The sequence below is a fragment of the Halichoerus grypus genome, chromosome 14 (assembly GCF_964656455.1).
Source record: "Halichoerus grypus chromosome 14, mHalGry1.hap1.1, whole genome shotgun sequence".
NCBI lineage: Eukaryota > Metazoa > Chordata > Mammalia > Carnivora > Phocidae > Halichoerus > Halichoerus grypus.
The window spans coordinates 56,954,350-56,969,166 of record NC_135725.1 but is presented as its reverse complement, the minus strand read 5'-3'; the positions used below and the strand labels follow the sequence as shown (position 1 = coordinate 56,969,166).

Genomic DNA, 14,817 nt, shown 5'->3' with positions numbered 1-14,817 from the left:
CACCCATCATGTACATTTCCACTGGTGGAGCATGGGGGTTTCTGTGCTTCCAACAAATACTTGACATTAACCAGCTTCCTAATTTTTGGCCAAGTGAATCTATATGCTGGGATAGGTCTTGTTTTTGTTTTTTTTTTTAAAGATTTTATTTATTTATTTGACAGAAAGAGAGAGCACAAGCAGGGGGAACGGCAGAGGGAGAGGGAGAAGCAGGCTTCCCGCCGAGCAGGGAGCCCGATGAAAGGCTTGATCCCAGGACCCTGAGATCATGACCTGAGCCGAAGGCAGATGCTTAACGACTGAGCCACCGAGGCGCCCCATGGGATAGGTCTTGTTTTAACTTGCCTTTCTCTGATGACAAGTGCTCATATGCTCTATGGCTTTTGGGTTTCTTCTTTGGTAAATTGCTTGTTCATGATAATCAGTTGCCTGTTTTTCTCAGTGGGGTTCTTACATTTTTCTTGATGATATGCAGAAGTTCCTTATACATCTCGATACTAATCCCTTGCTGGTCCCAAACGTTGCAGATTTTGGATCTGAATCTGTCATCTATCTGTTCATTTGCCTGTGCTACCTTTTTTTTTTTTTTTAATATAGACCCTTTGTTTCCTCTTCGTGCAGTCTCTCACCAGCACTTCTTTTTCTATGTTAAAACCCTTTGTTCCTCCACATTTTAAGTGTGCTAGTATAGCTGAACTCAGCTGATTCTCTTCAACAAATGGTCTATCTTTATGATGACTTAGCCTCTTATTGAGTTGTATTAAGAATGACTTTACTTCTTAGAGTGTGAGCGAGGCCTGCATGTAAATATTAGTCATGGATTTATTCAGCAAATATATGCTGTGGGCCTACTCTTTTAGGCACTATGCTATCGCTGAAAAGGTTCAGAGGTTATGAAACCTGCCTGTGGCTTTTCAGAGGTAGAGCAGGGATTTGAGCCTCTTCCTACCATACTGCTTCCCTCAGAAACTGAATTTGGTTCCCGTACACCTGGGTGTCAGATTTTTATATCTTATCTAACAAATGGCCTAGGAAGGTGCAGAGCAAAGTGTTCTCCCCCAGCATCCCGAGGAGGGGAAAGTAATCAGGAGAGGAATGGAGGCAGATGTGGCTTCTGCCATTGTAGGCCTGGAGCCCTCAAGTGGCAGGCTCTGGGCTACCTGCTGGGGACTGGTGAATGGCTCCGGGCTGAGAGCGGAAGTCCCAAAAGAGGCAGGAGGACAGCCTCAGTCTGGAGGGGGAGGTCATAAAATAAAACACCAGGCCTAAATCATTGAGAAGCTCATATCTTCTCTTGCAGAAGTGCCCTATTTCTAAGATGAGAGAGATGCCCCAAGATCTTCCTGGAGCTAACAGAATTTCCAGGCAAATTGGCTTCCCAAGCCTTTCCTGGTAGTGGTAACTGTGGGCAGGAACAGTTTCCAGAATTTCCACAAATTCCAGCGGAGGGAGGCAGGCAGGAAGGGAAGCCAAAGGGAGAAGAGCTGAGTGAGGAGGAAATCTGCCTTTGGGCCAGGACCAAACAAAGCAGAAATTCCTCCTGGGACGGATTTTCCCTGGAGGACAACACTGGAAGCCTGTTTACTGGGCTTTAAAAGCCTGTGGTCCCCAGCACAGTTTCTTGACCTCAGGGCGCTGAATCTCTGTGGTTTCACTATGGATAGAAACTTTCTCCTTGGGTCACGCCAGGACAGAAGTGTATCGCCACACCCCCAGTCCCAGGGCCTCCCCGAGGTTTCCCAGTGCTCTTTCCTTGCTTCTCCTACTCCACTGAATTCCAGAGCCATGGCCATGTATGGTATAGAAATGTGCTTGAGAAGGGTTTAGATCAATCAAGTCAAGTAAGATTCACTTTTACGCCGCCTTGGATCAGTTGGTGGCTCCCTGGAACCCTAGATTAAGGATTCTGAGACAGTCTTGGTGGGCACAGCAGAGAGAGAGTAGAGGGATGTGTGTAGCTGCGATTTGCTGTCCACTGCGTAGATACATCCATGAACGTCAGAACCCTAAAGGATTAATGAGGGGAAGATAAGGGTTAATTTTTGTTTTTTAAGATTTTATTTATTTATTTTTCAGAGACAGAAAGAGAGAGCACAAGCAGGGGGAGCGGCAGGCAGAGGGAGAAGCAGGCTCCCCGCTGAGCAAGGAGCCTGATGCGGGGCTCGATCCCAGGACCCTGGAATCATGACCTGATCCACACTTAACCGACTGAGCCACCCGGGCACCCTTAATCTCCTTTCTAAACCCTGGCTCCAGGCAACCACTTTTGTCTCTATAGATGAGCCTTTTATGGACATTTACCTTTTTTTTTTTATTTTAAAGATTTTATTTATTTATTTGACAGAGAGAGACATAGTGAGAGAGGGAACACAAGCAGGGGGAGTGGGAGAGGGAGAAGCAGGCTTCCCGCTGAGCAGGGTGCCCGATGTGGGACTCGATCCCAGGACCCTGGGATCATGACCTGAGCCGAAGGCAGACACTTAACGACTGAGCCACCCAGGCGCCCTGACATTTACCTTTTTGACTAGGGCCTTTCCCTGGAATTTTTGACATTCTCTTAAGGATGGTCTTTTTTGCCAATCCAGGAGTGTCCTTGAGAAAGCCTCAATCCCTCTGTCCTTCATTTTCCCTCATGCGCAGCCTTGGGCCTGAAACGTAATCCTTTAAAAATTTTTTTTCTACCTTTTTATTTGTTTTTCCTCTCTTTTATTTTTTTTTTAAAGATTTTATTTATTTATTTGACAGAGAGAGAGAGGGAGAGAGCACAAGCAGGGGGAGCAGCAGAGGGAGAGGGAGAGGGAGCCCGTTGTGGGGCTCGATCCCAGGACCCTGAGATCATGACCTGAGCCGAAGGCAGACGCTTAACCGACTGAGCTACCCAAGTGCCGTATTTTATTTGACTTTTTAAAGCTCTATGTGGGACTTGAACTCACAACTCTGAGATCAAGAGTCGCATGCTATACTGTCTGAGCCAGGCAGGCACCTCTGAAACATAATTCTTAAGGTCCCTCAGCCGTGATCTGCCAGGACTCTTCAGGGTTTTGGTTTGAGGTGGATCCTGACCCTTCAAAGTGGTAGAATCTGACATTGGCTTTGTTCCCTTAGGTTTAGGCCTTGGTACTCTTGGTGACTGAATCCTGGACTGAGTGACCACTCAGAGCTTTTCTGGTGATGTCTTGACCCACCTCAGACTGAGTTTTGGGGTTATTCTCTCAAGGAACAAATGGTATTTGGTGAAGAGCCTGTTTCATGTGGCTGTGTGAGGTTCAGATGAGGGAATGCAGTGTTTTCATTAGGTTAGGCTGTCCACGGCCACAAAGTCTCAAATTATAGGCCTAGAACCTGGAGGAAACTCATTTTAAAATTGAGGGTGGGGGCTATGTCTCTAGATCACAAATCAGTTGCTATCCCTGGACACAAAAAGGCATATTTAGGGACGCCTGGGTGGCTCACTCAGTTAAGTTTCTGCCTTTGGCTCAAGTCATGATCTTAGGGTCCTGGGATCGAGTCCCGCATCGGGCTCCTTGCTCAGTGGGGAGCCTGCTTCTCCCTCTGCCTGCCGCTCCCCCTCCTTGTGTTCTCTCTCTCTCTCTGATAAATAAATAAAATTTTTTTAAAAAAAGGCATATTTAGAGCCTAGGAAGGAGAGTGTTTTTGGGCTTGGTTGCGTTGGTCATAGATGTGTAATTAGGACAACAGTCTAGAGTCTCAAACATCAAATGCCAGATGGTTCCCTGCCCTGTTAGTTCTGGTTCTTAACCCATAGTTTAACAAGTGCTGTGTGGGTCAACATACATTTGTGGATCCTACTCTACCAGAAACTGTCCCAAGGACAGAAAGAAATGGGACACAACCCTTGGCCCTCAAGGAGAGGAGGGTCTAATGGAGGGAGCAGGTAGACAAACTGGCGCCCTCACCCCGAAGGGCTCTAATGTAGGCTTGTAAAGTTTGTAATGTTGGTTTGTAAAGTTTTTGTAAAGTTTGTGAACTTTACGTCGAGTTTTCTCTGGCATGCATAGCGGGGACTGATTCATCCCAGGGGCTCAGGGAAAGGTCTGAAGAGGGGACAACATTTGGTTTGAACTTTGAAGGATTGTTACCTTACCTCTTTCACAAAGGTTTTCGATGTAGCTTATAAGGATACATACTGTAAAAAGGACAGATATAAATAAAATCAGAAAAAGAGAAAATGTGATTTAGAAAGTTAAAGACCGGGGAAGAGTTAAAATGTAGATATTCACACCTTACGGCCCAACATAGTTATTACATCTGTCCCTTTGCAAAAGCCAAAAGTGAAACACATTCTGTTCTAAGTATTGTCAGAGAGCAGAAATGTACAGTAGTTCCTGAGTGTAGATTGTTTTTCTTGGTACCCACTCTTTTTTTAACTTTTATCTTTTTCATTTAAAAAATTTTTTTAGAGAGTGAGTGGGAGAAAGAGCACGCGCGAGCATGCGAGTTGGGGGGAGGGGCAGAGGGAGAGGAGAAGAGAAAGAATCCTCAAGCAGACTCCACACTGAGCGCAGAGCCTAACACGGGGTGATCTCACCACCCTGAGATCATGACCTGAGCCGAAATCAAGAGTCAGACACCCAACCGATTGAGCCACCCGGGCACCCCTCTTGGTACCCACTCTTAAAGAGCTTCATGGGGGTGGGAGGGAGGTGGTGGTTAATGGGTGAACCTGTAAACCACCATTTCTCAAAGTATAGTTCAGGGACCTGCATTAAAGTTGTCTAAAGTGCTCGTTAAAATGCAGAGTCCTGGGCCTCAGTCCCAGACTTACCAAATGGGAAGCTCTGGGGAGTAGAAGCCAGGAATCTGCAGTTTTATGTGCTTTCCCAAATGATTGCTCTTGCACTGCACAGTTTGAACCTCTATAATAGAAGGAGACCTCACCAGTATTTTGAAAGCCAGTGCAGTAGCAAATAAGAGTACTTGGCCTTGGGGTGCCTGGCTGGCTCAGTCAGAACATGCGATTCCTGATCTCAGGGTCGTGAGCCCCACGCTGGGTGTACAGATGACTAAAAAAAATAACTTTAAAAATAAACTTAAAAAAAAAAAAAGAATACTTGGCCTTTGTTTGAAGATTGGGTAGGAATTTAATGGGGGAGAGAGCAGAGTGCAAGAAAGGGCCGTTTCACTGACCTGGATGGTTCATTGGTGGCAAGGTCACTTTCAGGTGATATTTTGGAAGACCTACAAAATGTAGCAGTTCAGGCACATGGCAGGGCCACTTCTAAGCACAGATAGAGGAGTAACGGATGCCACTGTTCTCGATTAGTCCAGCTTCCTCTTGGCCACCTGGGCTCTGCTCTGCAGACCTTCTCTGGCAGACTCTTTTATTTTTTGAGCAAATACTTTGTTTTTTTCTGTGCCCCCAAGTGCAGGGTTCTGAGACCACAAATGTGTTCTGCTTCCTGTTGAAAAAGCATTCCTGTAGCCCTGGGGTCTAGTAGTGGCTTGGTTGGTGAGTTGGCAGAAAGAACAGTGGCTGTTGAAATTGCGTTGAGTGTATGGTGTGCTTGAGACGTATCAAGTCAGCGTTAGCACTAGATTATTCCTCTTTTCTAGTCACTGAATTGTATGTTTTGAAATCTTTATTTTGGAAGACATTTATTGGGAAGGGGATGGAAGAGGGGGTCACACTTCCTTCCTTGGGTTATATTTTAAAATAGTTATTGTTTAATTTTAAAGATAGACCCAAAGGTATAAAGAAAAATACCACGAACATCTGGTTTAAGAAATAAATCATTTCCAATACTTTTGAAGCCTTTGGGAGCTTGATTTTAAAATTTAATGAGTAATGGTTATCATGAGACTTGAGAAGTCCCTTCTGGTGGCTCTCTGTCCCCTGCTCTTACGTCAAATTTCCTCGAAGCGTATCGAAAGCCTCTGAGTTGCTTGTGTCAGTAGTGGGTAAGCAGGGAGCATAGCTGTGTACTGTCCTCTCAGGTAAGATCTGTTGGTATACTCTGTGTCCACGGCAGCCAAGCGGCCACAACTCGTGCGTGATGAGCCCTCTCTGAGACGAGCTGCTTCTGTGCAGCTTTCTCCTTGACTCTGTTCACTGGCACTGGAGTTAACACCCCTTCCTTCGTGCCATTTCAGCTGTTCTCACCACTGTCATCCTCACCCTGGTTTGCTGGTCTCCCTCCCCTCTAAGAGCAAAGAACTCTTCTTCACCCAGCCCTGCTGCTTCCTGCCTGGCACCAAGCAGCCTGGCCCTGTGCAGTAGAGGGTGCTTCTCATTTCTAGTCTGAGGGGCCACAAGGAGCACCATGAGTTCATGGGACCACTGCAGACAGCTCTCACCTCAAGCCTGGGGATTTGGTAGGACCTGGCTTCCGGCGCATATCTGGCCTTCAGGAGATTGGTACAGAGAAAAATGGTCTACTCACATGAGCCTGTGAACAGCGCTGTGGTTGAGGGGGAGATAGTTTGAAGAGGCGCTATGTCACACTGTCGGGGCTGAGTCTGGGCCAAGGAAGACAGGCCGGCACCCCAACTTGAGGACAACAGAGCTCTGGGCACTGCCGCGTCTCACAGTTCCCATGTGTTTGAGCTTCAGTACCCAGGAAAGTTTCACAAGAAACTTAGGAGCCAGATCCCGTGGTTGTCAAGTATGGGATTTTTTACAAATTGAATTTAAAATAAATCAATTCAGTCTCAAAATCTACCATGATCATTACATCAAAGGACATTTTAACATTTAGAGTAAGAAGCCCTTGACTTTGGAAGAAAGGGCATTCCGATACATTGATTACACTTCCGCTTAATGAAGAACAATGTACAATGTCTTTACTTTTACCATTTTGTGACAGGCTGGTGAAACATCGTCTCACGACCCAGCGTCAAGTCAGAGATTGTATCTTGCGCCACTGGCCAGTCAGCTGGGGAGCGGTGACTAGATATTCCAGCCTGTTTTGCTGAGGATAGTGAAAGGAACGAGCGGCTCCAGCATGAAAGGGAGACAGGGAGTCCGTGCTGGGTTGACTCTAGATTAGCCGGGCTTTGATGGAGGGGCATGTGTGTGTTTGGGTTTGCCGTGCCGGGCAAGGGAGCAGTGGAATTTGTCTGAGTTGAGCTCACACATTGAAGTTATTGAGCGCCTTACACGCAAGGCCGTGACCTGGACTCCCAGCCGAGAGGCCCACGTGGCGGGGCTTTAGCGGGGGGAGCCGAGGACAGGCTCACATCTGCTCAGCTGCTTACGTAACCCTGCTTCCAGCTCCCAGAGCCAAGAAAACACACAAGCCAGCCCAGCGGGGCCTAGGGCCTGTGGTAGCACACGCCATGCGCCGCCCAGCAAGGGAGCCTCGGCTCAGCGTGAGGACTGTCATGAAGCCCTCATCCTCTGCTTCCTCCCCTTGCCCCTCTCTGAGGCCCCTGGCAGTGGCTCTGAGATCTGATAGCAGTTCGTTGTGGTTCTGGGCAGAGCTGGTCACTGCCCTCCTGGAGTCCGAGCTCTCTGGATTTTCTCATTGGGACAGCGCCAGGCACGCCGTGGAGGACAGCCCCTGCTGCATGGCAGGGTTGTGCAGGGCACTCAGGGAGGCCTCCTGACTGGCACTGGACCCAGGAGGCATTTGGCTCTAGGTCTGCAGCTGCCGCCGACTGCTGAGGACTGACCAAGCTCAGGCGTGAGCCACAGGGCTCTCGGGGCTGTAGAGGCTTCAGAGAAAGCCAGCAGGTGGGGAAAGAATTGCCACGGATAGCAGGATTGGGGATCAGGGTGCTCTGGATGTGTCGCAGACATGCTGGGGGTTGTGAGAAGGGCCGAGAGAGGAGCAGGAGAGTGAGAAGAGGCTGTTGAGTAATAAAGCCCTGCATGAAGCCATTGGAGGAGCAAGTCCCTTAGACAGCTTTAAACCGGGGTAGTTTTCACTTAGGTTCTGCCACCCCCTCAGCAGGGAGCTCCTTGAGGTCAGGAACTGTCTTGACTCTTCTGTCACCTCCCCTCCTCCACTGGGCACACAATCTGGCACACAGTAGGTGCCTAGAAAGTGTTCATTAAAACAAATTGGAAGTGGCTTTGACACATACCATAGGAAAAGTTGGCATTAAACACTTCAAAAAAGAGTCTGGTTTGGCACTTGAGCAGGTGCCCATGGATTGTCACATGCTCTTGGCGCCTCCTGTGTGTGAATGAGTGTGCTGGGTTTGGGGAAGGGGAGGGGGAATAGAAGATGGACCACCTAGGGTATCAGCTCCCACAGTCTGGTGGATAGCGGTGTCACTTGGCCGAGGAAACTCTGGAGCAGAGGCAGGTTTGGCCATAGGTGATGATGGGATTGGGGGTGAATAAGAGTTCGTTTGGTGCCGGTTGGATCCCAATCCTGCAATCTCCAGATGGGAAACCAGTATCCTGAGAGTGGGTGACACTTGCCATCCAGCAAGTCACTGGTGGAGCTGAACCAGCACCCGGGCAGCCTTTCTCCTGTCCAGGTCTTCTACCTCAGGACCGCCTTTTTGGAACCCCCCAGTGGGCAAAACTAAGATGCTTTCCAGCCCGCAGGTGTCTGCTCTTGGGAGGTTGGGCAGACCAAGTGTGAATTCCTGTCTTCTGGGTTAGTTTCAGAAAATATGAGCAAGTTGGTAGCGTGACAGTCCAGATGCCTCTTGGGTTCCCAAAAATGGAGTTATGTTTAGCAGCATCTTCAGAACCAGAGGTAGGGTGGGGCTGCAGGGAGGTGCAGGGTGATGTTGCAGATGTTGTGGGGCCCTGTGAAGTGAGAAGAGCCCAGTGACTATCTTCTTTTCATGTTTTTCACAAGTGCACTGGGCTGCAGGGCCTCCCAGAAGCTTTGCCAGGGTCGAGCAGCCCAGGCCTACTGGACCTTATGGGGAAGGGCTATCTCCACGAAAGCCCCAAAGCTCGTGAAGATGAGAGATTCAGCTCCCCATTGCCCAGTCACCTGGGCTGCTTGTGATTTACCTCTGTCCTTCCCCAGATTGGCCAACTCATTCCCTAGGGGAGTAGCCTGAGATTCCATATTTTTTACGAATTGCCTCGCATGATTCTGATGATGGGTTTGAGAAAAACTGGTTCAGGTGACCCCTTACTTTGTCCTGGAGCATAGTACCCCCTCACCCAAGGGCACCCTGAGAAGTTGGAACTGGGTCAGTTGTGTGAGGTGAGGCCTCCGTGCCCCTGTGCCGGGGCTTCTGCTGTCTGAGCTTTGGTAACGAAGAGAGCAAAAGGACAAAGCTAGATCGGGGCTTTATTAATTTTAAGATTCTGTTCTGTCTTTTAATGCAAAAGTCTGTTGTTACAGGAAAGAAGGAAGGGCATTTCTGGCAAAGAGAAAAGTGTGGACATAGGCATGGTTTATTGGAATGGGGAGGGAGGTAGAGCTGACTGAAGGGCCTTGTGCCAAGCTAAGAGGTTTGGCCTTACTTCTTAAAGACTACACGGCCTGTGAGCCATCAGAGGTTTTTTTTTTTTTTTTTTTTTTTTTTTTTTAGCAGGAAAGTAATATGATCAGATCTGCGTCTCAGAAGAAAATAAATGGATGGGAATGGGTCCAATGATGGTGGAACTGAGTCAGCATTGGAGGGCGGGAAGGTGTGAGAAGTACCAGGGGATGCTGAGGAGGAGGAAATGGGGAGTCTGCACCTGCTGACAGGCAAGAGGAGCAAGAATCACAGCTTCCTTTTCTGGGGCTCGTTTCAGGGGGGTGAGTGATCTCTGGGCACAAGGGGTGCTTGGAGTGCCACATATTATTGATGAACAAATAGGGCAATGGAGTGATGCGTGCTGGGCCTCGGGTGAGTCTCACTAGCATGTTTCAGGTGAACTTGATCCCAGTTTGTGGTGCGAATTCTCACCTCTATTCTGTAGTTGCCTTTGTTCTTGTGGCTACTTGGCTTATTATGCTAGAGTAACAATTCTGAAAATATGTTCCCTGGTTGAGTGGTTCTATGGCCAAATACGTTTGAGAAAAGGTAGGTTATATAAAGTGAAGGGGATTTCTTGACTGCACAACTTCTCAGAGCCTTTGCTGTGCCTCATACTTTTCAGAAGCAAGGTTTAGTATGCTTATTTGACCAGGGGACATGTTCTTCCATTGAGCGTTTTATTGGAATTATTGTTTCCTGTAACCTACTTTGAGAAAGTCTGGCCTACAGGGAATACTGGGGCTCTGGGTTTGAGTTTTTTTTTTTTTTAAGATTTTATTTATTTATTTGAGAGAGAGAGCATGAGAGAGAGAGAACATGAGCATGGGGGAAGGGACAGAGGCAGAGGGAGAAGAAGCAGACTCCCCGCTGAGCAGGGAGCCCAACTCGGGACTCCATCCCAGGACCCCAGGATCATGACCTGAGCCAAAGGCAGATGCCTAATCGACTGAGCTACCCAGGTGCCCTGGGTTTGAGTATTGACTCTGTCCCCAGTTTCCTGTGTGTTCCTGGGCCTGTTACCTTTTCCCTGCCCTCACCTTGCATGCCACAGGAGGGGCGGTCCCCAGCTGAGGAGTGCAGTCCTCTCCTAGCTCCACCTTAGGAAACGAGGACTTCCATGTCTGTATCTGGATCATGACCTTGGCCTCTCCCCCTACTCCTAACCTATCACTACCTCAGAATCCACCATCCACGTCTCATTGATTTTTCTTCTAAGCCAAGAGCTCTCTTACTATTCTCTCATCTGGAGCTGTATTCTTCCAGGCTAGAAACTTGGGGGACCTCTCTGACTTTTCCTCTCTTATTCATCCCCTTTGTTACTCCACGACCTACGTTTACTAAGCATTCTTCTTTGATGTTCTTTTCTGCTGTTTCTCTTCTCCGTTTCCCCGTACTCTGCTCTGGGTCTCAGTTCCTCCAGTCCCTACCCCTGGAGTTTTTTTTAAATCTGTGCATCAAGTGCCTTCCTGAGACATGGGTTACTCACACCGCTTCTTGCTACCTTCTGATTTGAGGCTGATTTCCACAACACCATCCTCCCCAACACACACATACACACCTTTTCCCAACTAGGCTAGGTTCAGAGTCGATGGAAGTCATTTGTGCAAGGTCACACAGTTGGGAGGTGGCAAAGTTAGGTCTCAATCTCAGGATTCCTAAAAAAGTGCTTTCTCATCCATTTTCTCTGATCCTTATAACAACCTTTCAGGAAGTCTAAGCAGCAATCACTCCATTTCCAGTTAGAGCTGAGAAACCTAGAATCTTAGGGGGAGCGGGTCATGGGCAGTTGAGTGCTTCATAGGGTGACCAGCTGTCTGGCTTTACCTGGTCCTGAGGGGTTTCCTGGGATGGTTGGTCGTGCTAGTGCTGGATGTAAGTGCCTTTTTCATTGTCACACTGCGTCCCAGGAGGATATGTCTCCTGAGGCTGTGGCGTGGGGGAACCCTATAGCCTGCTAACTTCTCCTTCCTTCCACCTCTCTAGTCGGCCCCATGGTGATCGAGTTTAACATGCCTGTGGACCTGAAGCTTGTGGAGAAACAGAACCCAGAGGTGAAGGTGGGCGGCCGCTATGCCCCCAAGAACTGCATCTCTCCCCACAAGGTGGCCATCATTATTCCATTCCGTAACCGGCAGGAACACCTCAAGTACTGGCTGTATTACTTGCACCCAATCCTACAGCGTCAGCAGTTAGACTACGGCATCTATGTTATCAACCAGGTGAGGTGTGGGAAGATGGAGTGAGGGAGGGAGTGTGTGTGTGTTTGCGCACATGTGCGCACATACACGCACGCAAGTATGTGAGTAGTGAGGGTTAAGAGAAAGAACGTGATACTAGACATATGGCATTTTATAACCCCGCCGCCATCATCCTCCTTAAGCAATGCAGATAAACTAAATACCATACAACTTGCTTGCTTCTTGCTGTCTGCTCTTTAGGCAAGGGTAATTGCTGGGGTATTTTGTTTTCTTTTTGCTGCAAGTGCCCTTCCAGCAAAATTGAGAGAAAAATGACAATCCTAATTTTCCCAAAGTAAAGCACTGATTATTTCCTGTCTTTGGGTAGCTGTGTATTTTCCTTCAAAAAAAATAAAAACACCCATTTAAATATCAGAGTTTTAGGCAGCTTCGAAATTATCCAGTCTAACTGTATCTTCTGGGACACCTGCAGGAGATTGCACCCTTAGATCAGGCCTGAATGCCAGCCCCTAGCAAAATAGCTGGGAAAGTCTGATTAGTAGGCCACTGAGCGTCATGTGCCCTGGGCTGGGTCTGAGAAAAGAGAGCTTCTCACTGCATGTCTGATTCATGTGTGTTGAGTTTAGCCGTGCTTATGAAACTAATGTGGAAGACATGTCAGCCTTGAAGTCATGTCAGCATGACCTGGAGAATCAGATTGATCTAGAATGCAGTTTTTAAAAAATAACTGATTTCCAGTTCGTTTAAGAAGTATTATTATTTTTCTAAGAATGTAACTGTGGTGTTTTGAGTTTTTCAAAATACCTAAATTCATATTTTTATAATCTACTAGGTGGAATAACACATTTACCCTGTCTATATACTAAAGTTCATTGAAATTCATCTGAAGAGAACAGTATGCCTAATTCTAAAAGGCTCACTGTCCATTTCATTTCAAGATAAACTCTGGATCTGCTTGAGATAGTAAAATTGTTGGTAGTTGACAGCTTCCGTCAAAGTAGAGGGACTTTGTATGCCTTCCTGGGACCAGTGGGAAGCTGGAAATAGCAGTGTGTCCATCGACCGTTTCTGAGCACTGCCGTGACATAGTGCTGCAGAGAGAGTCTAAAGAAGTAAGGTCCCAGTTCTGTCTGTCCGGAGGCTTCCTTCCTCACAATGCCAAGTGGAACCCTTCCAGGGAATAATTTATTAATAATCCCAAATAGTATGTGACTGGATGGTGGCTGCCAAATGCTTTGGAAGCTCAGAGGGAGGAGAGAGCAGTGAGTGACCTGAAAGAACCAGGATATAAACTGCGTTCTAAGGGCTGGAGGGACATTTGGGCATCTCAGCTGGGCATCTCAATGCAGAGAGGAGCTTTGCATGTTCCCGGAGATAAAGTTGACCACAGGGGTAGGAAAGCAGCAGAGGTGATAGGGCCAGGTGCAGGAGCTGAATCTGTCAGGTAGGGAAGTCCTGTTAAAAGGGAACTGAAGTTTGAGGTGGGGGGAGTAGGTGGCAGGCAAACCCCTCGAGGCTGTTTGAGTCCTCTGGCCAACTGAGGCACAGACCAAGGCCCTCAGAAAATCGGCAGGCAAGACAGCCAGACAGTTGTGGGTCATCTTAGAAGAATATTTGAGAATGTAAGAGAGAATAGGTAAATGCCCTATAAAATCCAAGCCACTTCAATCCAACAAGTATTTGTTTAAGAAAACCCTTTTCATCAAGGAACATTTGTCTGATGCCAATGAACACATGTTGATCATGGCAAGATTCAGGAGCATATTAAAACAATGGCAGTGAGTGCCTAGAAGAGGAAGCCACCATCGCTGGGAGCCAGTAGGGAATCACTGAAAACAAGCCATGCCAGCTTCATCGCCTTCCTCTCTTCCCAGCTATTATACCAGTAGGTGAGGGATACACTGTAGACACAGTGTTGTCAGATCTTACTATGCAAAGCATGGACAGCCTCCCACAAATCGGCCTGAACACAGGATAGACAACTGTGGGCTAGATAGCATATAAATTAGATTAAAATATATACTTGAGTAAAGTGCGTAAAAGAATTAGTGGTGATGCTGAGCTTTTGAATTTAGGTGACCGAGGTCAAGGAAGACTGGAGGGAAGGATGCTAAGGTAGAGATATGTTATATTTTAGGGGAATGGGAGACTTCCCCGTTCAATTACAAAGTCAAAACCAATATTGGACCAGTGAAATTTAGCCGTGATCTTAAATTCCTATGACATAATTTATATAGCTATTTCCCAGGTTTCATACAACAGGTTTCGGAGTACTTTGTACCAGCTAGATGCTCCTGCCTGCCCCAATCCAAGCTGGCAGAACAACTAGACGGTGCCAAGCTGGACGGTGGCACCGCCGTGCTGGCTCACACCGGACGCTGCATAAGACCGGGCTTCTTCCAAAGTGTGCTTTCCGAAATGGAGCTCTGAGGCCACATTTGAAAAATGCTGGATTGAACAACGGGAAGCAGGCTTCATTCCTACACAGCCTTGTGTGCTAGTGTACGTTATAGCCTCCAAAACTGTTCGGCACACGCTGTTTTCTGAGCTTGGCTGACTGGAGATCTGTTTTCCAAGAATTGTCTCAAGCAATGAACGTTCTATGAATTACACTTGGGGGAAAGCAGGCCTAAACCAACACCTCCCTCTCCCCCCATCCCCCACCCAACCCACCTCTTTACTTCCCTAGGATACTGAGACCGCCCCCCAATCTCTTCCCACTTGCAACTTAACATCGGAAATATTTTATTTTTAGCTTTCCAAACATATTTACATCTTTTTTCCCTCTAGTCTTGTCTTGTCAGTATCACCATCTCACCACCCCCCTTCCATGTCTTTTTGCTTCTCCATCTTTTCCTTCTTTTCTGAGGGTTACCTTTCCACCTTAGGAACATCTTTTCCTCCTTATCTCTCTCTCCCCCAGCTAATCTTATTTATTCTGCTCCAACTCTACCCTGATGATTTCTTTGGGAAAGTGTGATCTGACTTCCAGATAACCGAATCATGAAGAAACTTGAAGTTTGCTCGACCTTTCCAGTAAAGAATATCATCTCTATGATATCCGTAAAGAGCACATAATAAAGTGGTGAGAGGAAACCTAATCCTTGAAAAGAGGCAGAAGAAGAAACATTTGGAGCATACCCCACCTGCAAATTAGGAATTTCCTCTGTCCTCTCTTGTTATACAAAGAAGAGGAAGAAAGAGAATTGGTAGCATC

General features: G+C 47.4%; 1 protein-coding gene across 4 annotated transcripts in view; it reads left to right on the top strand.

The window, feature by feature from the left end:
* Positions 1–14,817, top strand: part of B4GALT1 (beta-1,4-galactosyltransferase 1) — a 53,882-nt gene that overhangs the window by 19,513 nt on the left and 19,552 nt on the right. For all 4 annotated transcript variants that reach the window (XR_004908573.2, XM_036065066.2, XM_036065067.2 and 1 more), the window contains exon 2: positions 11,386–11,621. Coding sequence is in view for 3 of the 4 variants with exons in the window: in XM_036065066.2 (XP_035920959.1) it covers positions 11,386–11,621 (236 nt within the window). In the remaining variant the exon portion in view is untranslated. The remainder of the gene's footprint in view (positions 1–11,385; positions 11,622–14,817) is intronic.